The sequence below is a fragment of the Somniosus microcephalus genome, chromosome 8, assembly GCF_052327205.1.
Source record: "Somniosus microcephalus isolate GS21.2 chromosome 8, FLI_Smic_1.0, whole genome shotgun sequence".
Lineage (NCBI taxonomy): Eukaryota > Metazoa > Chordata > Chondrichthyes > Squaliformes > Somniosidae > Somniosus > Somniosus microcephalus.
Window position 1 is genome coordinate 167190642 of NC_140994.1, and position 23147 is coordinate 167213788.

At 42.4% G+C, this 23147-nt stretch overlaps 1 protein-coding gene across 1 annotated transcript in view; it reads right to left on the reverse strand.

Annotated features, from left to right (window-relative positions):
• The window catches only part of stk10 (serine/threonine kinase 10), a 114119-nt gene that overhangs the window by 24914 nt on the left and 66058 nt on the right, over positions 1 to 23147 (reverse strand). Inside the window, exons 8-12 of the mRNA XM_085995334.1 lie at positions 7658 to 7792; positions 5838 to 6512; positions 3042 to 3172; positions 2501 to 2624; positions 1292 to 1471 (exon numbers count right to left, since the gene is read on the reverse strand). Coding sequence (XP_085851460.1) covers positions 1292 to 1471; positions 2501 to 2624; positions 3042 to 3172; positions 5838 to 6512; positions 7658 to 7792 — 1245 coding nt within the window. The remainder of the gene's footprint in view (positions 1 to 1291; positions 1472 to 2500; positions 2625 to 3041; positions 3173 to 5837; positions 6513 to 7657; positions 7793 to 23147) is intronic.

Below are 23147 nucleotides of genomic sequence, written 5' to 3' on the forward strand. Positions count from 1 at the left end.
CATAGTTGTTTAGTATTGTAGCACTAGAGCTACAGACCAGGGATGACTGGCCATATGGGAAATTTCTTGTGTGTCCCCGTGAATGGTTCTATAGCACTGTATTGCCAGCGCTCCCTATTTCATGAGAATCCTGAAGAATCCTACACACTTTCGGGGGAGCCATTGTTGGAGATGAAACTTTTGCTAACATGGAATCAAGCATCTAAATATTTGATCAGTATAGTTACAATGACCACATTATTAAGTGATTAAAATAATTAACTTGCATATCTCCTGAAGAATTCCAAATTAGACAAAATCTAAATACAGTTAGTTACTTGTGTAACACACTTGTGGGAGGGTGTTATGCTTGCTATCCTTCACACTGATGTCCCCCTCCCTTCATGTCAGTCATGCTATGATACAAGTGGTGGTCAGGTACTCTGGGGAAGGATGGAAGATCAGAAGGAGTATCCCACCCCCCTGGCTGCTCTTGCACACATTAAATTAGCCCAGTTTTTGAGGGGCACTGCCAGAGGTACAGGACAAATAGTCAGTCCACTCATGCCTTTGGTACAGGGCACCTAGTGAAGAGAAAAATACAAGAATTGCAAACAGATTACAAAACACCAACTGTAGTCTCTAAAAAAAAAAAGTTAAGATGTGTATGTGATTTGTATTGGAAAACAGTACCAATGCAACAGTTCTAGAGTATCATCAAACCAAGTATTTCAATCACAATGTAAAAAGGAAGTTACAACATTCTTCAGGTACAAAGATCAAATGTGCATGACCATGTACACATTAAAATCTTTTGACAGGAAACCTCACATCCTGTGCACGATAACATTTTGTGTGTTTTAAACTGAAAGGAGGTTAGAACAGAATGAAATCAGCAAAGTATCAGAAACAAAGTAACCAAAGATGAATAAGTTATCTAGCAAAGAGCAGTTTTAGTACATGGTTCATTAAATTTTTAAACCATACAAGCAAGAATTTAAACCCAAAGTCCAGTGCTCACGGGATATGTATGCTACCTGCACTTGGACTTCAAGTAACTTGCAGGCGTTATTATGTTCATCAAAAAACTAAAGAAGTACAAGAAACGGGAGCTTCAGAGATCATGGACAGATTAGAGGTCCCATTCTAAATAATAGGATCCAAAAAATTGCTATCAATAGTCATCTCAGTCACACAGGTTGAAAATGTAGCTTGTTTTGAATGTATTTCAAGCTTTAACAAAATTTCCGTGCAAGTTTGCTGGAAAGCTTTCAACTTGATAATGTACTTTATCATATTTTATTAATTTTACCTCTTTCTTCTTAGCTTTCAACTGATCGATGAATTTGACATATTCCCTTTCTTGCTCAGCTTTGATTCGTTTGGCCTCATCGCGTAGACGGTTTGTGTGTTCCTGTTCCATTTTCTCAATCAGCTGCTTCTGCTGTCTTTCCAGATTCTCCAACTCTGTGTCAAAGAACTTTTTCTTTGCCTGCAGACAAAAATAGTAACTGTTCACACTGCATTCGTCATTAGAAATGAACTACTGAAAAAAAGCCAATTCTATAAAAAGAAAGCTTATCAAATATCTATTTCCCAAATCATTTCTGAAAAGGTTTTCATAAAGAATATACTAGAACAACGCTGTACAGTGGACCTAACCCTCAACTATTTCTCCTAAATGCCCTGTTTAGAAAAGTGATTTAAAAAAACTATACTGCGACAGGACTGGAATCCTAATCATCTTTGTCAGCCGTGGCTCAGTGGGTAGCATATTCGCCTCCGAGTCCGAAGGTGTGGGTTCAAGTCCCACTCCAGAGACTTGAGCACAAAAATCTAGGCTGACACTCCAGTGCAGTACTGAGGGAGTGCTGCACTGTCAGAGGTGCCGTCTTTCAGATGAGACGTTAAACCAAGGCCCCGTCTGCTCTCTCAGGTGGACGTAAAAGATCCCATGGCACTATTTCAAAGAAGAGCAGGGGAGTTATCCCTAGTGTCCTGGCCAATATTTATCCCTCAATCAACATCACTAAAACAGATTATCTGGTCATTATCACATTGCTGTTTGTGGGAGCTGGCTGCCGCATTTCATACATTACAACAGCGACTACACGTCAAAAAGTACTTCACTGGCTGTAAAGCCCTTTTGGATGTCTGGTGGTCATGAAAGGCGCTGTATAAATGCAAGTCTTTCTTTTCATAGACCCATGCCTAAAAGTGTGGTGTTCGGTCCCAAAAATCCAACTGCCAGCAGTACACTGCTTCCCGCACACTCCCAACTTGTACTGAAAAGTATCCGTAGGGGCGCTGTGAGCTGAAATGTGGGCTTCCAGATATGCACATGCAACCCTTGGGCAGATCATGAATATGATCGCCATAATCAGGTAGTTAGCACACTCTCGGACAGTTGTTTTTATCCACAAAGACAATTACCCAAGAGTGACACAATTTTGAGCCTCATCTCAGAAATTACAAATACCAAGTGTTTAAAAAGAAAATGTGACAGTACAACAAATCATACATTCATCTCTTGCTCAAAACGGCGAATCATTTGTTCCAATTGCTGTTGTAGTTTGAAATTGAGTTGAGTTCGAGCCCGGTGTTCCTCCTTCTGAAGCAACCGCAACTCTCGCAGCTCCTGCCGCCTGTTGATTTAAACAAAAAAAAAATTAAAAGATCATGCAGAGCTTTTACGTGATGTACTATAGATCAGGCAATTTCTGCATGAGCCTTACTTTCCCGAATTCCATAGCTGTCCTTTGTCACAAAAATAAAACCATAGCTTAATTTTTATTTTTACAAAACTTCACAAAAATAACCAGGTACAAAGTTAACTCTCTACAATTTTTTCCAATCAGCTTGATCTTGCAAATATTGTGCCCATGACCTACGGTAGTTTCTACAGCTTCCATTATATTATGAAAACTTAGAAATTTGCTCAAGCCGTTCAAAAGCAAAGCCTGTAAGGTGAAATAAAATGATCAGAGTAGATTGTGAAATTAATAGAAGCTATTTGTTCAATAGATTCAAAGCTATATAGATAAAAAAAAAAATTCACATGCCTTAGGAATCGCATTTCCTCAGCTTTCTTCTCATCCTCACCAATAATCTTTGAAGTAGTGACACTCACTTCCACTCCATCGACAACAAATTTTCTAGTTCGTTTCAGAGTTTTGTTGTATGCTTGGTTACCCTACACAGAACACCACAACAATACCTATTAATTTTAAATTGAACAAAGCGAATCACACTTGACTAGTTACAGGTAATTGCATTCTCTAGTTAGTAAACATGAAAGATCTATTTTTATAGCACTTGCTGGCTATTAGGTTTATTCAAGCTTTTTCACCAGTTTGACAGAATTTCCTAAACAGAATACTTAAGAGTCCTGGTTGTTCATGTTATGAGGTACATTTCTCTTAAAATGCATGAGCATCAGGACCAGAAGTCAGTGTAGTTGGAGTCTTGTGTATTTTAATATTCGTGGAAAATTCTCAATTTTACTGCCAAGTTGACATTGCTTACTGAAAAGTATTGACTCAAATTACAGAACAGGGAAAATAATCATGCTTTGTTCATTTAATCAAAAAGCAGTGTTTCAAACAAATGTGTAGCGATATTACTTTGGCATCCAAGTACAGTCTGTCTGCAGGGTCATTGACATGCCACCAGGTTTTTACTGTATCCCTTTGCCGAAGCCCTGTATCTTGACTGTTGCAGCTAAGCAATGTGCTGATGGTTTATACACCACAACCAACCACTTGGATTACGAGTGAAGTATACAAATTTGAAACTAATGAGTCTCCAACAAGGCTAGAAATTAGAATTGTGCCTTCCCAAGAGTACTGAATATGTGGAAGAGAGTAAAAGTAGCTGCTGCTGTGATGATTAAAACCATTAGAAAGAAGCATCTCGGATGGCTCAGCTGGTTGACATGGTCACTAGCTGAGCTGTACAAGCCCAGGAAAGCCCTTTTGATCCCTGGTCTGTGCTCACTTAGTTGACATTAGCTGGGGGAGCAATCGGAGCACAATTGGAATAAGCACTCCTGGGTTAGAGAGACAGAGAAAATAACTCAAGGCTCACTTCTGATTACTTTGCAGCTACTCAGGCTGGTTTAACAGACATTTTGTCTGGGTTTGAAAATGATCAATACCCACTTGGTTGAGAAACTGGAGGGCACCTGTCCTTCAATCAAGTAACCTGAGCAAGGAGCCTACACCTACAGAAGAGGGAAGAAAATTTAGCAGAATTTTTTCTTATAAAAAAGTGCTGCAGGGAGTTAGGAAAAAGATTCTAAACACAGGCAGAAATTGGAAGAGCCAAGCAGCAATGCTTACTGTAAACAAACAAAAACCCACACAACCACAAAATGAGGCAGAGTCTGAAAAATGAACACTGATTAGTACTGAAGACAACAATGGACAATGCCCTAATGAGCAAGTTACTGACTGAGAGGAAGGCATGCTGAGGAGCTTTATCAATGTCAAAAACTTAAAATGGAGCGATGTCACCATCCTCGGCTGACATGACAAAAGTATATTGAACAGTGAAGGAGGAATGGAAAATAAGAACAAGAGGTTGGGGTAGGGTAAAGGGTTTACAGTTGGGTAAGACTTCACATTTGAAGTAATAAATCTTTTGGATTGAAATATGCAGTGCTTGATTTAGTGCGCCACTTCCTTCCTGGAGCGCTAAGGGACGCAGGTGGGGTGGGCCATGCAGCGCTGCTGCGTTCCGAGGCTCCTTCCCTCCCTTGAAGGGAAGGGCCATCACTGCAGGCTCTGCATTGGGACCAGTTAGCTGCATTCTGGCTCGATCAGCCCCATGTACTCCAGCAGAGTGCCGGGCTGATCAATCGCGGCCCAGTAGAAGTAAAAAAAAATTGAACAAATACATTTCAGAAATTTAGGAACTTACCTCAGCAACCTCCCCTTTAACTGTCGCTCCCGAAGTGCCCGGCCTCCCGAAGTTGTCGGTGTCATCGCCCGGCGATGCTGCAGGGGGCGGAACCGAATTTCGGGTTCAGGGCGCTACACATGGCAGTGACGTCACGATCTCCGGGTAAAGGAGATCGTGGCGCGAAGTCTTACCGCCGCCGCAAACCTCTCACCGAAGTTCATGGGAGTCGTTCATCTTGCTGTGCCCCATTATCACCACCCAGAGGCGAGAATGGGAGGTGCTAAGGAGGCCAATTTCTAGCCCTTGTTTTCTACATGCAACACCACAAGACTGCATTCTGTTTACTAAGGGCAAGAAAAGACTCTTCTATTTTACTCGAAGCAACTGTTCCATTTCAAGAAATTAAAAGAAAAGCTGGCAGAAGTTTGGCTTGACCGTTCATGGTCACCTGGAGAAAGCCTAAAACTGGAAAAGGATAAATTAACCCTGAGCACTCTACATGCAAATCTTTCATAGGCTGAAAGAGGAGTGGAAATAAACTCAATCGGTTAATATAGCTGCAGGATAAGTTCCAGCATTTGATGCTTTCTGCCTTCTGGGTTTACAGGAGATGTAATGAGGCTATTATCAATTCCAATGTACAATGTTATGTTAAATAAGATATTAATCCTGGGTTAAGAAATCCAAGAATTACACTCCTAGCTCTTGCGTCTGGTTCACTTGAGGGGAATCTGCTGTAATTGTTGAAGAGTTTAAAAAAAATAACCATAATAATGGCATTTATTAGAAGTAATCTATGGCAAATATAAGTTGTGTGTGCGTGGTATTGATCTAATAGAAGAACAATACTTTTCAAAAATAGAAGACTTCTAACATACACTTTTCTGTGTCAATGCCATAAGATAGTGACTTCCTTAACAATACTAAACATTTTGACAAGAACAAAAATTTCTTACCCGTATTGATAGAGAGCCACTTTCCTTGTTTAAAGAGAGATCACCTGAAAGGGAAATGTTCAAGTCAACGCTATCGGATGCAGATATGCTACCCGAATCAGAATTTCTCTTTGACTTTCTATTGGTAGAATCTACTGCTCCATTGAGAGTTAATGAATCCGGGACCAGAGTGACTTGTTCATCAGATTTACTTTCCTTTTCATTTCTGGTTAGCAATTCTTTTTCATTCTTTGAATCAGCAGTGCCCTCAGAAATGTGCATGTCTGTAGACTGGACAGACTCAGAATTCTCTGTCAAACTATGTTGCTGTTGTTCAGTGGAATTCTGTTCTGATACTTTGTTCTCATCTGAAGCATTTATGCACTCCTTCGTTTTTCCATCATTAGTCTGCAAGTCCATTTTAGACTTGTCTTTTGCACATGGGCTGGTCTTACCATCATCAGTTCCAGAGTCTGAGCTGATTGTCTTCACCGAGTTCTCACTCTCTGCTTTGTCACTGTCACTGCTGCATATGCCCTCATCCAATAGTCCTTCACTGGACTTAACAGCTTGAACTTTCGTAACTTCAGAACCAGCATTGTTGACTTCTAAAGGCTCAAGTACCTTGGGAAGTTTTTCTGCTTCCAGACTGATTTGGCTCAGTTCGGAGGGACCACGTGCGTGACCTGGTAGGGGCTAAAGAACAACACTTCATTTTAATTAGGTAGGATACGAGTCTGCATTTCAGCCAATTACTACTTTTAGTTTCAGAAAGTCTGGAAATAGGTTTACTGCATTTTGTTTGCAAGCTATGAAAATAAAATTCTGTTAAAACCACATGTTTTATTTACAATGTACAGCATTTTTCTACTTCACATTACATAAACACAACCCTAAATATAACCCTTTCAACACAAGAATTTCTGCATTTCCACATGGACTTGCAGTACTTTAGAAGTCTCATTTTTATTATAATACAGAAAATAATAGAGCTAAAGATCTCATATGAAGCATCTGTTTGGCTAAACTGATTTGGTACAAAATAACAATGCAGACAAATAGGATAAAAATTATAGAATGACACAGCATGCGAGGCCATTCAGCCTATCTTGCCTGTGCTGGCTCTTTGAAAGAGCTATCCAATTAGTCCCACCCCTCCCTGCTCTTTCCCCTTAGCCCTGCAATTTATTTCCTTTTGAAGAATATATCCAATTCCCTTTTGAAAGTTACTACTGAATCTGCTTCCACCACCCTTTCAGGCAGTGCATTCCAGATCATAACAATTCACGCATAAAAAAAATTATAATCTCCCCTCTGGTTCTTTTGCCAATTATCTTTGCCCTCCTGCCAGTAGAAACAGTTTCTCCTTATCTACTCGATCAAAACCCCTAATAATTATGAACACCTCTTAACCTTCTTTGCTCTAAACAATTCTCGCTTCTCTAGTCTTTCCACATAACTGAATTCTTTCATCCCGGATATTATTTTGGTAAATCTCCGCTGCAGCTTCTCGAGGGCCTTGACATTCTTCCTAAAGCGTGGTGTCGAATGGGACACAATACTCCAGCTGAGGCCTAACCAGTGATTTATAAAAGGTGTAACACAACTTCCTTGCTTTTGCAAATTATCATAAACACTATTTTAAAATGGAGTCCCTAGAAGATATAAAGCAAAGCAAATTAATTTTGTTTTGAAGTAATAAAAGCTGCTGTTTTCAAATGTATTCCAAACATTGCTTTATATTCCGACAGACAGGCACTTCAGTCTACATTGCAGTCTGGGCCTGGCCATAATTTAAAAACACAATTCTAAAAGTAAATGATATTTCAATTCGCACTTACTGATAATGGTTCAGATGAGTCATCATCTTCTGCTTCCTCTCTATTGTCTTCTATTTCCTCCATCACTTCAGCTTTTGCCTCTGCCACCAATTCCCTGAGTGGCTTATTACTGCTGACACTGCTCACAAAAGGGTGCTGTTAAAACAAGAGATTGTATTGACTACACTAATTCAGCTGCTACTGCGCACAACTGCATCTATTGAAATTTTGGACCCTGCTGGATTGCAATTTTCACTCAGTTCTGGATTATATACATTCTGCTCAGTTGCTCTTTGTGGGGGATTGCGAGAATAATAAAACGAACAGCACCAGGTTATTCCATCACCCTCACCTAGTATCACAGAGGGAAAAAACATTTTCAAAATCTGGTTAAAAGGCTACTGCAGGAACATCCACCTCCTTCCACTGAAAAATACAAGTGGATCAAAATCAAGAGTTGTGCTTCTATTAAAAAGGTACAATGGCTTCATAGAACACATGTGTGAAACACCTTTGAGAATTCAGTACAAAGCATATACACAATACATACACACAGTCACACTCTGCTAGCATGATCAAAGGTTAAGACAGAAAAAAACAGAGGTACTTTAGACTACATTAAAGAGCATTCAATTAAACGGTAATATACATAGTCTTGGCACAAGAGAGGGAACAGACATTTAGTATCAACACACTTCAATTTATTAAAAGTAACCAACATTATTCAGGAGGGAGTTTCAATTTTGATGAACACATCTATTTTCCCTGTTTTGAAGAAGAATTATTTTGCCTTTATACCCATATTTCTTTAAAAAAATTAAATTGTACATTTTATCTCATCAATAGTTTTATCAGGTTCTGAACCCATAATGTTGCAACATCCCAAATAACTGCACTGGATGGCAGAGTGAGCCCTTGGCTTAGTGGTAACATTCCCACCTTTGAGGCAGAACGTGCAGGGTATGAACCCCGCTTCAGACAGTCCCAGCGAGAGGAGACCACAGATCCAGAATTCTGGGTTGACATCCAATGGCTACTCACGTCCAGTGTGTACAGGTGCCCCACTCACCTTCACCATATGGGTTTTGGGAGCCCATAAAACCCTCCCATAGTGTAGAACTAACCACTTTAATCGGATGATATAAAGATGGTTACGGCCATTGAAGGAGCGTTTATGTCGTGGCCTGTTAATCAGCCTGCTAATCCTTCCACTACTTCACACTATTCTCTAAGGGAAGAGTGTGAAGATACAAAAAACAAACAACTGCAATGCATATTCTCAGCCTCTGGTACATACTCCATCTCATAAGACAAACTTCAGTACGGTTTAAAAAAAAAAAAATGCCAGACACTTCCATGTTGACCTGACAAAGTTAAAAATGGAATTTGGTGAGCAAGCGAATGCCCTATATTACCCCATCATGTCACACAAGAAACTGCCATTCTTTAAGCCTTTCCCTGGTTTACCAGTGTGAAGAAATTTTACCCCATTGTTACTAAACACTCCTGTGAAACCAATTCTACTGTAGTTTGCACACAGTTTGAGGATTGGGAGGTTCCTTCACCCCTTGTCCTTACACAAAGAAATGTGAGCAGTTGGAAGTTATTTAGTCATTTGTTGAAAGTTTGTCATTCATTTCAAGCCAATAACTTCAAAATAAATTCACAGCATTTGTCAATGTCAGGTACAAAAAGTTGTGATAAAGAACCTGTATTAGAAAATGGAATAATAAATGCTCTTTAAGTAACCCACCCCACCACAGAATTTAAACCGACAAAAATCAGAAAACATTGGAATAGCCACAAACAGAAGGTTGAGCAATATGTAAATAAGCTTTCTTAAATTTAGATGTGACAAATAGTGCAATTACAATGCAGCTACTGGTTTAATACAGTATAATCTTGAAGCTGGATCCTCAAAATCATGAAAATGCAAAATTTTTTATTGGGTACACAGAGCTTTGCTTGCTAGCTGTTTCACAACTTTCATTTTCAAGTTTAAAACATTGGCTGTGGGTAAAATGCAGCCTAGGTGAAGCCAGAGGTACCAAATCTCAAACAAATGCTGTTTGGCTGTAGTTAATCTGCCTGCTTGCATTGTTGCAATGCCCAAACGGGTTTACACCAACAAACTACGCAGACTAATTGCCCTAAACACACAAAACAGTTCTTTCACAAATTAATTCTGTTGTCCTTTGACAAAAATGGATAATACAGGAACTTTCAATCAGTGTTAACATACACTATTGTGAAGGGAAGGGGGAGTGACTCCTGGCAGATTATTCACTTTCAGTGGGAGAAGTGTGATGTAGGTGAAAGGTTAAAATGAAAGTTACATTAAAGTTATGTTAAACAAATCTCTCATGGCATTGCTTAAGGCAAACCAGAGGATTCATTTTTCTTTTTCTTTTTTTTTTTATTAAAAGGACAGTAACATTGTACCATGTAATACAATGCATTAATCTGCTGCTAAAGTGTAGCTTTGTGTCCCTTTAAGGTTACATGGCGTAATTGTTCTGCAGAATCAGGACTGGTAGTTAACTACATAAGAATGTCCGAATAAGGTGCAACAGAATAAATGTGACGGTGATCGAGTGAGACTGTTAGAAAATAAAAACAGTAGAGAGAAAGGATCTTGGCTCTGAAAATCAAGTAGTAGAATCAGTTTGGGTGGAGCTAAGAAACAGCAAGGGGCAGAAAACATTGGTGAGAGTTGTTTATAGGCCCCCAAACAGTAGTTGTAATGTAGGGCAGAGTATAAATCAGGAAATTAGAGACGCACGCAACAAGGGTAATACAGTAATCGTGGGGGACTTTAATCTACATCTAGACTGGGCAAACCAAATTTGCAGTAACAATGTGGAGGACAAATTCATGTAATGTATGCAAGATAGTTTTCTAGATCAGTATGTTGAGGAACCAACTAGGGTACAAGCTATGTTAGATCTGGTATTGTGCAAAAAGGGTTAATTAATAACCTTGTAATAAAGGAGCTTGGAGGGAAGAGTGACCATAATAGGATAGAATTTTATATTGAGTTTGAAAGTGATTCAATTAAATCTGAAACTAGGGTTTTAAATCTAAACAAAGCAAATTACATAGGCAAGAGGGGCAAATTGGCCAAGGTAGATTGGAAAACTACATTAAAAGGTAGGACGGTAGAGAAGCAATGGCTAAAATGTAAAGAATTAATATATAATTTACAACAAATATACATTCCTTTAAGGCACAAAAACCCCACAGGAAAAGTGGTCCAACCGTGGCTAACAAGAGAAGTTAAAGGTAGTATTAGATCAAAGGAAGAGGCTTATAGTGCTGCCAAAAATAGTAAGCCGGAGGTTTGGAAGGATTTTAGAATTCAGCAAAGGAGGACCAAGAAATTGATAAAGAAAGGAAAATAGAATGAGAGTAAACTAGCAAGAGACATAAAAACAGACTGTAAAAGTTTCTATAGGTATGTAAAAAGGAAAAGATTAGCAAAAGTAAATGTGGGTCCCTTACAGGCGGAGACAGGAGAAATTATAATGGGAAATAAGGAAATGGCAGAGAAATTAAACAAATACTCTGTCTGTCTTCACGGAAGAAGACGCAAAAAACTTCTCAGAAACCGTGGAGAACCAAGGATCTTGTGAGAATGAGTAACTGAAAGAAATTAGTAAAAAAAATAGTACTGGAGAAATTAATGGGACTGAAAGCTGATAAATACCCTGGACCTGATGGCCTACATCCTAGGGGTTTGAAAGAGGTGGCTATAGAGGTAGTGGATGCATTGGTTGTCATTTTCCAAAATTCCATAGATTCTAGAATGGCTCCCGCGGATTGGAAGGTAGCAAATGTAACCCCACTATTTAACAAAGGAGTGAAAGAGAAAACAGGGAATGACAGACCAGTTAGCCGACATCAGTAGTAGGGAAAATGCTAGAATCTATTATTAAGGACGTGGTAACAGGGCACTTAGAAAATAGTAATAGGATTGGGCAGAGTCAACACGGATTTATGAAAGGGAAATCGTGTTTGACGAATCTGTTGGTTTTTTGAGGTTGTAACTAGCAGAATAGATAAGGGGGAACCAGTGGATGTGGTGTATTTGGATTTTCAGAAGGCTTTCGATAAAGTGCCACACAAGAGGTTAGTGAACAAAATTAGGGCTCATGGGATTGGGGGTAATATACTAGCATGGATTGAGGATTGGTTAACAGACAGTAAACAGAGTGTAAGAATAAACAGGTTGGCAGGCTGTAACTAGTGGGGTACCATAAGGATCAGTGCTTGGGCCTCAGCTATTCACAATCTACATCAATGATTTGGATGAGGGGACCAAATGTAGTATATCCAAGTTTGCTGATGATACAAAGCTGGGTGGGAATGTAAGTTGTGAGGAGGATGCAAAGAGGCTTCAAGGGGATATAGACAAGCTAAGTGAGTGGGCAAGAACATGGCAAATGGAATATAATGTGGAGAAATGTGTTATCCACTTTGGTAGGAAAAATAGAAAAGCAGAGTATTTTTTAAATGGTGGGAAATTAGGAAATGTTGGTGTTCAGAGGGACCTGGGTGTCCTTGTACACGAATCACTGAAAGTTAACATGCAGGTACAGCAAGCAATTAGGAAAGCAAATGGTATGTTGGCCTTTATTACAAGAGGATTTGAGTACAAGAGTAAAGACATCTTAGTGCGATTATATAGAGCCCTGGTGAGACCACACCTGGAGTATTGTGTACAGTTTTGGCCTCCTTACCGAAGGAAGTCTACAATTGCCATAGAGGGAGTGCAACAAAGGTTCACCAGACTGGTTCCTGGGATGGGGGGATTGTTCCATGAGGAGAGATTGAGTAGAGTAGGCCTATATTGACTGGAGTTTAGAAGAATGAGAGGTGATCTCATTGAAACATACAAAATTCTTACAGGGCAGGGAGGATGTTTCCCCTGGCTGGGGAGTCTAGAACCAGGGGTCAGTGTCTCAGAATCAGGGGTCAGAGATGAGGAGAAATTTCTTCACTCAGAGGGTGGTGAATCTTTGGAATTCTCTACCCCAGTGGGCTGTGGAGGCTCAGTCGTTGAGTATACTCAAGACAGAGATTGAGATTTTTGGATATTAAGGGAATCAAGGGATATGGGGATAGTGCAGGAAAGTGGAGTTGAGGTAGAAGATCAGCCATGATCTTACTGAATGGCGCAGCAAGCTCAAGGGGCCAAATGGCCTACTCCTGCTCTTATTTCTTATGTTTGTATGTAAGGGTTACATGAAGTATGCAGTGTGTGCTATATGTTATTTTTAACTGATCACGTGCTGTTGAACATGGGGTGTCAATACCAAGTATAGTCATCAGATGAAGTGGAGTTAGAGGGCAGGGGCATTTGGATTGGGGTGCACAGATGTAATTCATTCCATAATTTAAAGTTATATTTTATTTGTCCACAATAAATTCCTATTGTCACATTAATGATGGAAAGTGCCCATGTAAACTTGTCACACTGCAGCACTGCGGGGTGGGGCGGTGGTGGATGGTATCATTACAGTGTGACAAGTTTACATAGGCAGCTTCCATTATAAATGTGAACATAAGAATTGTTAATGGAAAATGTTAACAGGAGGTACTTGGAGACGAAGATTTTTACTATATTGATACTTAAAATTAAATATATAATTATACTACAGTAGCAAAGATTCTCTCAGTACTGTTTACATTACCATTTTGGCATGACCATAGCGAAAATAATGTGTCCTCAAAAACAATCAATTATTTTTCTATGTACTCAACAGGCTACCAATCATGGGCCATTATAAAGTTAAACATTTTTAGTGACTTAGTGTAATAATTCATATGCAGTCACAGCTACCACAACTAGGTGCGGCACAAGAGTGTGCAAGCTTTGAACTTCCAGCTTGGTTTGTAATGGTGGCATAAAGCATTTCTTAAGTGAACTCCTGAGAGCTGAAATAAGCTAAACACCAACTGCCAGAAACAGATAAAACTTTTTGTGCACATTTAACCAATCTGTCTTCCTGCGTGGGAAGGCCAACAATTTCTTGATTTGCTGACAACCATATTTAAGACAGTGCTCTACAGGAAAATATACCGCTATTCATTGGAAAAGCTCAAGTTTTCTCCTCTTATCTTGTTGTTGCCAGCTAACACAAATCTGTCCTTGTGCAATTGCTGCTGTCATGTTACCACAGATCTGTTCTCATTTGGAATGTGAAAGAACCACACAAGAAGTATAAGCATCCCTTCAAGAATCATTAGTAAGCACTCATAAGCTGCTTAGTATAGGATATTCATTTTTGGCATCTGTGGCTCCATCTGGCCAAGCTGCAAAAAAGTGTGTTGAAAACAGCCATAATTTTTAAATGGGAAAGTTCTGTTCACTTATATTCAGAAAGTTATCGGCTCGGAATTTGCAGTCAGCGGCGAAGCAAAGGCATTCACCGCTGGTCCCAGAGCAAGCGTCGCACAAAGATCGCACAATCTCTGCGTCGAGAAGTTTGGGTTTTCCGACGCATAATTCAAATCAACGGCATATAGTGGGGATCTCCTAGTGTGAACTGCTGTGATGTCAACAAGCTGTCTAAGCAGCCAATCAAAACACAGAACTCTCAGACAGCGAACAAGGAAGTGAGTAAACTCTTAAAATTCTAACTTTTTAAAAATGTTAGAGAGCAAAAAAAACTGTGGCTCTCACATGGGGAAAAAGACAAACCTGAAATAAAGAACAAACTGTAAAATAATTTATTATTATTATTTTTTTTTAAATGTTTAATTTTCATTTTTATTAAAATGGTAAAATTCATACTGCACAAAATTAAAATGCATTTTTCTGGCCCATAACCTTTGTTTAACAGTCAATACGCTATTAAAACCCCAGTTACACCTAATCCCTTTGGGTTTCACTTTTAGTGGGGAATTTAACAACACAATTACTGTGGAAGAGTCAAAGTTTTTGTCAGTTTCAATGATTTGAGTGATTTCACTGATTGCCGGTTCCATTTGGGGGGAGGGGGTCGCACAGCACAGCCTGTGGAGGAGCAGTGAATGACAGACCGCAACTTCAGGATTTCTGCATGCACATGCGCCAAATCCTGATGCTGCGGTCAGTTTCAACGGCAGAATGACAGCAAACGCTGCCAGTTCGCCGTCATTCGGACCACAAATTCCGGGCCAATATTGTTGCTCAACAGGGTCTACAATCAGAAAGCATCTTTCCAAAATATACCATTAAACCTATTTTCAGGTTCATGAAGGTGGGAAAGCTAGGGTATCAGAGGAATGTTCTTTCATTAAAAACATTTCTCCCATAAAAGTTCTTAAAATTCACACTTCTTTTGAAAGAAAAGGTTAAGCTACAGGAACTAAACCAATAAATGTATACACCCAGAATCATTCATATTACGGCATAGTTATGATCCCTATTAAGTCAAATGAAAGACAAAAATCATTACATATCCCAAGACACACAAAAACCAGCGACTATTATAGAAATATCTGCTCTAGTTTGAAGTTGTTCACGCCTCTTTTTAATGAAGCTTTTCAGCTTTGAACACAAAAGGTAAAAGCTACAAAACTACAAATACTAGGGCACATCTGGGTTAAGTACTTCCTGTTATGTTTTAGGGCTGTATTCTAGGTATTTTTTTTTGCTAGTACACCACCCCAAGCCATTTGTTATCTTACTCCTTATGACCAGGAGTGTGCTTTTATCTGCCCAATAGTTAAGTAATATGTAGCGAGTCCAGGGATCGAACAGAAAACCTCAATACTACGGCTGGAATTTTGTCTACCTGGGCATATCTGGTGCGGGTGGTGTCCGTGGCGGGTTGCGACCCCGCTGCTGGCCCCATTCCGCTGTTGAAAATGAACTTACCTTATTGGTGCCTATTAGGCCCGCCCAGCATGTTACCCGGTCCAATGAGATGGGGTGTGTCTAGTGATATCATTCGTGATGAGTTTTCAGCCGGGATCTTTAAAGGGACCCTGACCACATTACATTTGAAGTTTAATCTAACAGTGTTGTCAGTGCACTGCAGCATTGGAGCGCTGCAAACACTGACAATGACTGCACAGAGGCAGAGGGCTGCACCCAGTTTCTCCAATGACTCCCTCCATGGAGGTCCTTCCCTTCCAATGGGTGGAAGAGACGTCCCCAGGAGACCAAGACAGCCTGGTTGCAGATTGCAGGAGGTCACAAGCAGGGATGTGGTGAGGAGGACCTGGGTGTAGTGCCGCAAACGATTCAAGGATCTCATTAGATCAGAAAACGTTTGTACAATGCCACATTCAACCTCATCCTGCTGTGCCTCTCATCACATCCTCATCACGCTGCCTTCCCTACCCTACTCCTGCCAACATACCTTGCACATCCACCCATCCCTCTCCCTCTATCTACATTATCACATCCCCACCTCACTAGCCACCCCTCACACTCACCCTCATCCTAGTGCAATCATACCAACTAACAACACACATGGAGGCCTCTTGGGTGTTTTATCCAATGTTTATGTAAAGTTTCTGTAAATTGGTGTCAAATATAAAAATCTTTATTTTCAACACTTTGCATTCTTGGACAGATTTGTGTGCACCTTTGGAAGTGGCTTAGTGAGTTGCAGTGAATGGTGAGACATAAGGGTACCCCCCGCAATGGTGAGGAGTGTGAAAAGAATGACTTGGTCATTGTAGGGCTGCTTTATGGTGTTGGTGTGGGGTGGTGCCAACCTGGTGCATCATGTGGCAGCCAGGGTGTACAGTATCAAGTGAAGTAAATCTGGACATGGTGAGGCCATCCCTGGCCTCCCGGGCAGCAATGTGCTCGGGTGTTGATGCCCTGTGTAGCATCAGGTGATTGTGGAGAAGGTTGGTGGTGGTGCTGTTGGGGCTCATCATGGTCCGATTCTGAGGACCAAGGTGAGACAGTATAAACAGCATCCATGTTGATGGAATAGATGGCAGGTGAAGTACAGATGACAGAATCATTCTGTCAATGGTGAGATTTCTTCCAATGAGGTGAGACTGGATGGAGACTTTGCTGGAAACACTTGCAGCCTGCAGAATCTGTGCTGGAAATGGACTGAGTAACAGTTTCTGCCTGAGGAAAGTGATCATCTGTCAGTTGGGAGCTTTTACTGTACATTTGATGCTGTCAAGTAATCAGCTGGAGCAATGGCCACGGAATACCCGCCTCAGGTTGAGACGTGGTTCCCGAGCTGCGTGAATCCCGTGGCCATGCAGGGAAGTTTAAAAAGTGAAAAAAGGCTCTTTAGTGCCTGTAAACTACCTGATAATGATTTTAATTGGGTCGCTCGCCGCTGGCAGTCGGGTCAGCTCCGTGATGACAAATGCTCCTGGGGGAAAGGTGAGTGGGGGCAGGATGACAGGGGGCTCCTGACCCGGTCAAAAATAAATTTCCCACCCAACCCACCACCGATCCAGCCTATATTTTAACCAGTGGCTAAACCATGTACCCTCATATGATCTCTCTCGACATCAGAAGACGGTAAAATTAAATGGTGCACGAGACCCAGATTTATGCATTACCTACTAAATCATTACACAGTAAATGAATAAGATTTATGATAATTACAGGCTCAGCTATCCCTTCTCAGCAGATAGAAAATAAACAACAGTCACGTCTGCTGTGCTAACTTCAAATGAACTTGATTAGACACAAGATCCCTGGACACCAACACTTGTGACAGTTTGTTGATCACCCAGAATCATTGTAGCCTATCTTATCACGCTCCAATGCTTCAGACAGGCTAATGTCTTTGAATAACAGAGGCCGAAAGATACCTTTCAAAAAAATGCCCAGGACAAAAAAAAATGTAAATAGGTATCTCAAACTCAAGAGAGAGCTGCAACTCAGCCTCATCTAAGCACAAATAAAGCCTACATGAAGTTTGTATTTGAATTGAATGTCTTGGGCCCCTCCCCTGAACAACTGGTCGGACACAATGCTAGAATTTGTTACGTCCGTGTAATAAGAAAAGGACTGCAGAGAACGGTACAACAGGAGTTTACTCAACATGGTTCAAACAGCAACTGAAACAACAGATTACTACTCAGCGTTATATACAGGTGTGGTCACTGCCGGTACTACAGTATACATGAGCTGTAGAAAGTAGTATCCCCCTTAAAGGTACATACATTACAATTCCTCCCCTTTTAGATTAACAGTACCATAACACTCATTTAACAATTAAATATCAAACTAATTACAATTAACACTTTTAACATGCAACATTAGCTGAAAATAGTCTATTTATAAATTCAGTCTTTGGGGAGGCTTCCTGATCCTTTCTGGATAGCGCCTTTCCCGAGTGTCTTGCTCTTGGTGCTGAGGCGATTCTGGCCCCGTCGTCGGTTGGTTCATCAGCTTCTGATGCTACTGTTTCTGGGGTAGATGCGACCTGTACGTCGGGTTCATCACCAGGTACGTATGGGCGAGGCATGGGGTTGACTTGTTCCTGTGACTCTAGGATCTGGTCAGCATGGCGTCTCACAATGCTCTCCCCAACGTCCACTGTGTACATTAGTGGGCCCTGCCGTGTGCATATCGTTCCTGGCTGCCATTTTTCTGTTCGGTAGTCGCGGGCCAAGACTGGTTGCCCTACGTTGAAGCTCCTTGTTGGCTTCTCATGGATGTGCTGGAATTGCTTACTCTCAACATCTCTTCGTACGTTTGGTCTGAGCAAATCCAGGCGAGATCTTAACCTTTGGATAAAGAACAGCATGGCTGGGGCCTGGTTGGTGACTGCATGTGTCGCATTCCGGTAGGCGAACAGGAAATTGTCCACCTTGTGCTGCAGCGGGATGTTGTCATTGTACATAGCCTTTATTGCCTTCTTAAAGGTTTGTACGAACCTCTCAGCCAATCCATTTGTGGCTGGACGATACGGGGCGGATGTGTAATGCCTTACCCCATTCTTTTTCAAGAACCTCCGGAACTCTTCGGACACAAACTGTGGTCCGTTGTCGGAGCAAATCTGTTCTGGCGAGCCATTCCTGGCAAAAATGGTCCGTAGGACTGCAATAGTTTTCTCCGTGGTGGTGGTGGACATTTTGATGACCTCAGGCCATTTCGAGTGCGCATCCACGGCTATTAAAAACATTGAGTCCATGAATGGACCAGCAAAATCAATATGCACCCGTTGCCATGGAGATGAGGGCCACTCCCATGGGTGTAGAGGGGCCTGTGGTGGTGCATTTTGGACTTTCTGGCATCCCGAGCAGCTCTTGGTCAGGTCCTCGATTTGTTTATCGATTCCCAGCCACCACACATAAGCCCTGGCTAGGCTTTTCATTTTTACCCCTCCCAGATGACACTCATGAAGCTCATTGAGCACTCTCTCCCTTAACTTGGGATCCACACATCAAGGTCCCCCGGCACACTGACAGCTGTTCTCTCCTTGTCGAGAATGCTGGCAACAGTGAGTCGCCATATGCTGGCCATCCCTTCACCGTCGAATCATATACCCGAGACAGTGTCGGGTCATTTCGGGTTTCCTTTTCGATACAAGCGTTAGTTACCAGTAGGTATTCAACTATAGTCTAATGGAATATTTCGACAGGATCCACTGCTGGTGCTTCCTCCGCAGTAGGCAGTGGCAGGCGTGATAGCCCATCAGCACTTCCATGCTGTTTCGTGCCCTTATATTCAATCTCATAGTGATGCGCCCCTAGAAAAAGTGACCATCTTTGTAGTCGTTGCGCAGTCATCACCGGAACGCCCTTCTTCGGATTAAAAATGGAGACAAGAGGCTGGTGATCAGTCAGCAAGGTGAATTTCTGCCCGTGCAGATAGTGATTGAACTTTTTCACTCCCCACACTAGGCGGAGTGCCTCCCTGTCAATCTGGGTGTAGTTACGCTCGGCTGAGGTTAGTGATCGTGACGCAAAGGCTATTGGCCTCTGAGCCGTCCAAGAATTTGTGCGACAGCACCACTCCAATGCCGTAGGGTGACGTATCACAAGCCAACCGAATTGGTAACACTGGGTTGTAATGGGCCAATACCTCTTTCGATGTGATTAGTGTTTTGCTCTTCTGGAAAGCTCGTCTACATTCGTCATTCCACTTCCATGGCACCCCAGTTTGCAGTAGGGTGTTCAGTGGGTGTAGTATTGTAGACAAATTTGGCAAGAACTTATGGTAGTAGTTTACCAGCCCGAGGAACGACCTCAGTCGTGACACATTTTCCGGTGCTGGAGTCTTGACTACTGCCTCAATCTTCTCTGGGGACTTGTGTAACCCCTCTATCGATAACGTGGCCACAATACGAGATCTGTTTTCTAAAAAACTCGCATTTGGGGCGGTTACCTCGGAGCCCATATTCCTGCAATCTAGTGAGCACCTGCTCCAGGTTGGCAAGGTGATCATTTTCGCCCGTGACCAGGATGTCGTCCAAATAACACTGGGTCCCTGGGATCCCTTGCAGGACTTGTTCCATTGCCCTCTGCCAAATAGCCGGAGCTGATGCTACCCAGAATACCAGCCGGTTGTATTGGTAGAGACCTTTATGGGTGTTGATTGTGAGGTATTTTTTTGATGCTTCTTCTACCTCCATTTGCAGATACGCCTGGGCCAGATCAATCTTAGTGAAGCGTTTCCCTCCAGATAGCGAGGCGAAAATATCTTCAACCCGCGGAAGTGGATATTGTACGGTGTGAAGGACCGGGTTCACTGTTACCTTAAAGTCCCCACAGATGCGAACCTTCCTTGGTTCCCCAGGCGTGCTGCTCAACGACTTTTTCATCACAGGGATGATGGGTGTAACCCACTCGCTCCAGTCTACCTTGGACAGTACACCTGAACATTCCAGACTTTCCAGCTCTGCTTCGACGGCTGGGCGGATCGCAGAAGGTACTGGTCTGGCCTTTAAAAATTTTGGGCTTGCGTTTTCTTCAATTTTAATCGTCGCTGTCATGCCTTTTAGTGTTCCAAGTCCTTGCTGGAACACGTCTTTCGCGTCAGTTAGGATCTTTGACAGTCGCCCAGGTGTGACGTCGTCATCCTTTTTGTCAGCCACAGTCAGTGCCTGTATGGAATGCCAATCCAGTTGTATTTTCCGGATCCATTCACGTCCCAGTAATGGTGGTCCTCCATCTTGCAATACATACAGGTCTAGTTTTGGTGTTTCCTTACCGTTATATATAACGGTCACCCTTATTTTTCCTTTGGGGTAGACTTTTTGCCCCGTGTACGTCTTCAAAATAATTTTTGTGTCTCTCAAGGGTATGTGTGAGAATAGCCGCTCGTAGTCCCGTCGGTTTATGACTGTTAGGGTTGATCCTGTGTCCAATTCCATCTTTACCTGGACTCCTGCTATCTTGAGAGTGACCCAAATGGTTCGGTGATCCTCCGTTGTGATCACATTATGTAGTTTCAGACAACTCAGTTCCCTGCTTTCGGAGTCGTTATCACTCTTTTGTTCGTCTGAACTATTTTCTGTTATCTTATGTACCTTCTTGTACTTCACTTTGGTCGGTTTCTTATTGCTGGTTTTCTTTCCCGACCTGCAGACTCGTGCTATGTGTCCTACTTTTCCACACTGTCTGCACACTTTGTCTTTGAAACAGCAATCATTCTGGTCGTGTGTTGTTCTGCCGCAGCGATAGCACTTTTCTGTTCCATATGACATTTCGTTTGTGCCATATTCTTGCGGTCTCTGTTGTATCTCTGCAGCGCCCCGTGCTGCTGCTTCATATGATACCGCAATACTGAAAGCCTTGTCCAGCGTAAGATCCTTTTCTGATAGAAGCCGTTTCTGGGTTCCTTCACTTTGAAGCCCACACACAAACTTGTCCCTTAAAGTATCTGCTAGTCCCGTTCCAAACTGGCAGTGTTTCGATAGCTTGCGCAGTTCCGTTAAATACTCAGCATTACTTTCATCTTTATGCTGGTTCCTTTTGTGAAACTTAAATCTTTCTGCTATCGGCAGCGGTGTGGGGTTTAAGTGGTCCTGTAGGATTGACACTGTTTTCAAAATCCTTTTCTACTGGCTTCTCTGGGGTTACTAGGCTTCGTAGTAAGCCATACGTTTTTGCACCCATTGAATTCAACAATACCAGCGCTTTCTTGTCATCTAGCACTTCATTCGCCTTGCAGTATACTTCTATGCGTTCGACATATGTCGTCCAATCTTCAACTTCATTGTCGAACGCTGGGATACTGCCACTCTTCGGCATTTTTGGGTGTGGTTAGACTGGCTTAAAATGGCGTCTCCCGCGCTTTCCTTTCTTCCCCGCTGCGGCTTAAAATGGCGTCTCCCGTGCTGCTGCCAACACCGCTCTCGGCGGTCCTCGTGGCAAATGGCGACGCCCTGTGGGTTTCGTGTGCTGCTCCTGCGCTGCTGCCAACGCCGCTCTCTGCGGTCCTCGTGGCAATGGCAGCGCCTCGCGTTTTCCTGCGCGTCTCTCTCCCCCGTTGACGCTGCTCGGCCCTTGAACACCGGCTGCGCTCTGCTGTCTCTCGCCTCTCTCCCCCGTTGACGCCGCTCGGTCCTGAACACCGGCTGCGCCCTGTGCGCTCTGCCCTCTCTCCCCCATCGACGCTGCTCGGCTTTTTTCTGTGCCGCTCGGTCGGGCTCTAGCCCGCCGCTGTCCGGGAAGGGTCTGCGCAGTACCTGTTGCCAGCCCGTTTCGCTGGACCACCGTGACTGCAAAGCCAAGCCTGGCTCTCGACAGCCTCCCCTGCGATGCTCAAATCTCCGCTGGATGACTGGGCGGTTGCCCGTGGTCGACGCCCGTGCTTCTGGACTCGACCTTCTTCCACTGTTCTCCAGGAGCGAATCCCTGGGAGGTGATGCAGAGTTGCAGGTAGGTTCGAACTTGCTCGTCGCCACTGTTACGTCCGTGTAATAATAAGAAAAGGACGGCAGAGAACGGTACAACAGGTGTTTACTCAACGTGGTTCAAACTGCAACTGAAACAACAGATTACTACTCAGCGTTATATACAGGTGTGGTCACTGCCAGTACTACAGTATACATGAGCTATAGAAAGTAGTTCCCCCCCTTAAAGGTACGTACATTACAGAATTTCCCTCGGGTTCCCCAATTTCCTGCCCCCGTTTATGTTGTTTCTCTGGGATTTCCCGCCTAAGATATGGTGGATGATCGGGTGACCTCCTGTGGAGATTAATGGTGAACATCTAGACTTTGGGACCAGTGCATCATGTCAGACCGGGCTATTTTCTGAGTGAACTGATTTTTAACCTTATGTGTAGTGACAGAAACAAAATACATTACAGACAAATCCTTCATTTTTGCAATACTGGCCCCAACAAATATATCCTTCAACATGGTCTATTTCTGCTGTTCGATCTTTTCCAAATCTATTGATTGCACCCACGGTGTCACCACATAAGAATGAACAATTGGATCAATATCCATTATAGACTGGATAGTTAGTTGAGAATTTAAGGTTGAAATTCAATCTCAACATTCTTCGAACAGTCAGACAGTATGGCTACTGCATTTAATCAAAGTCAATAAAATGTCTCAACTTTCCATTAACCCAC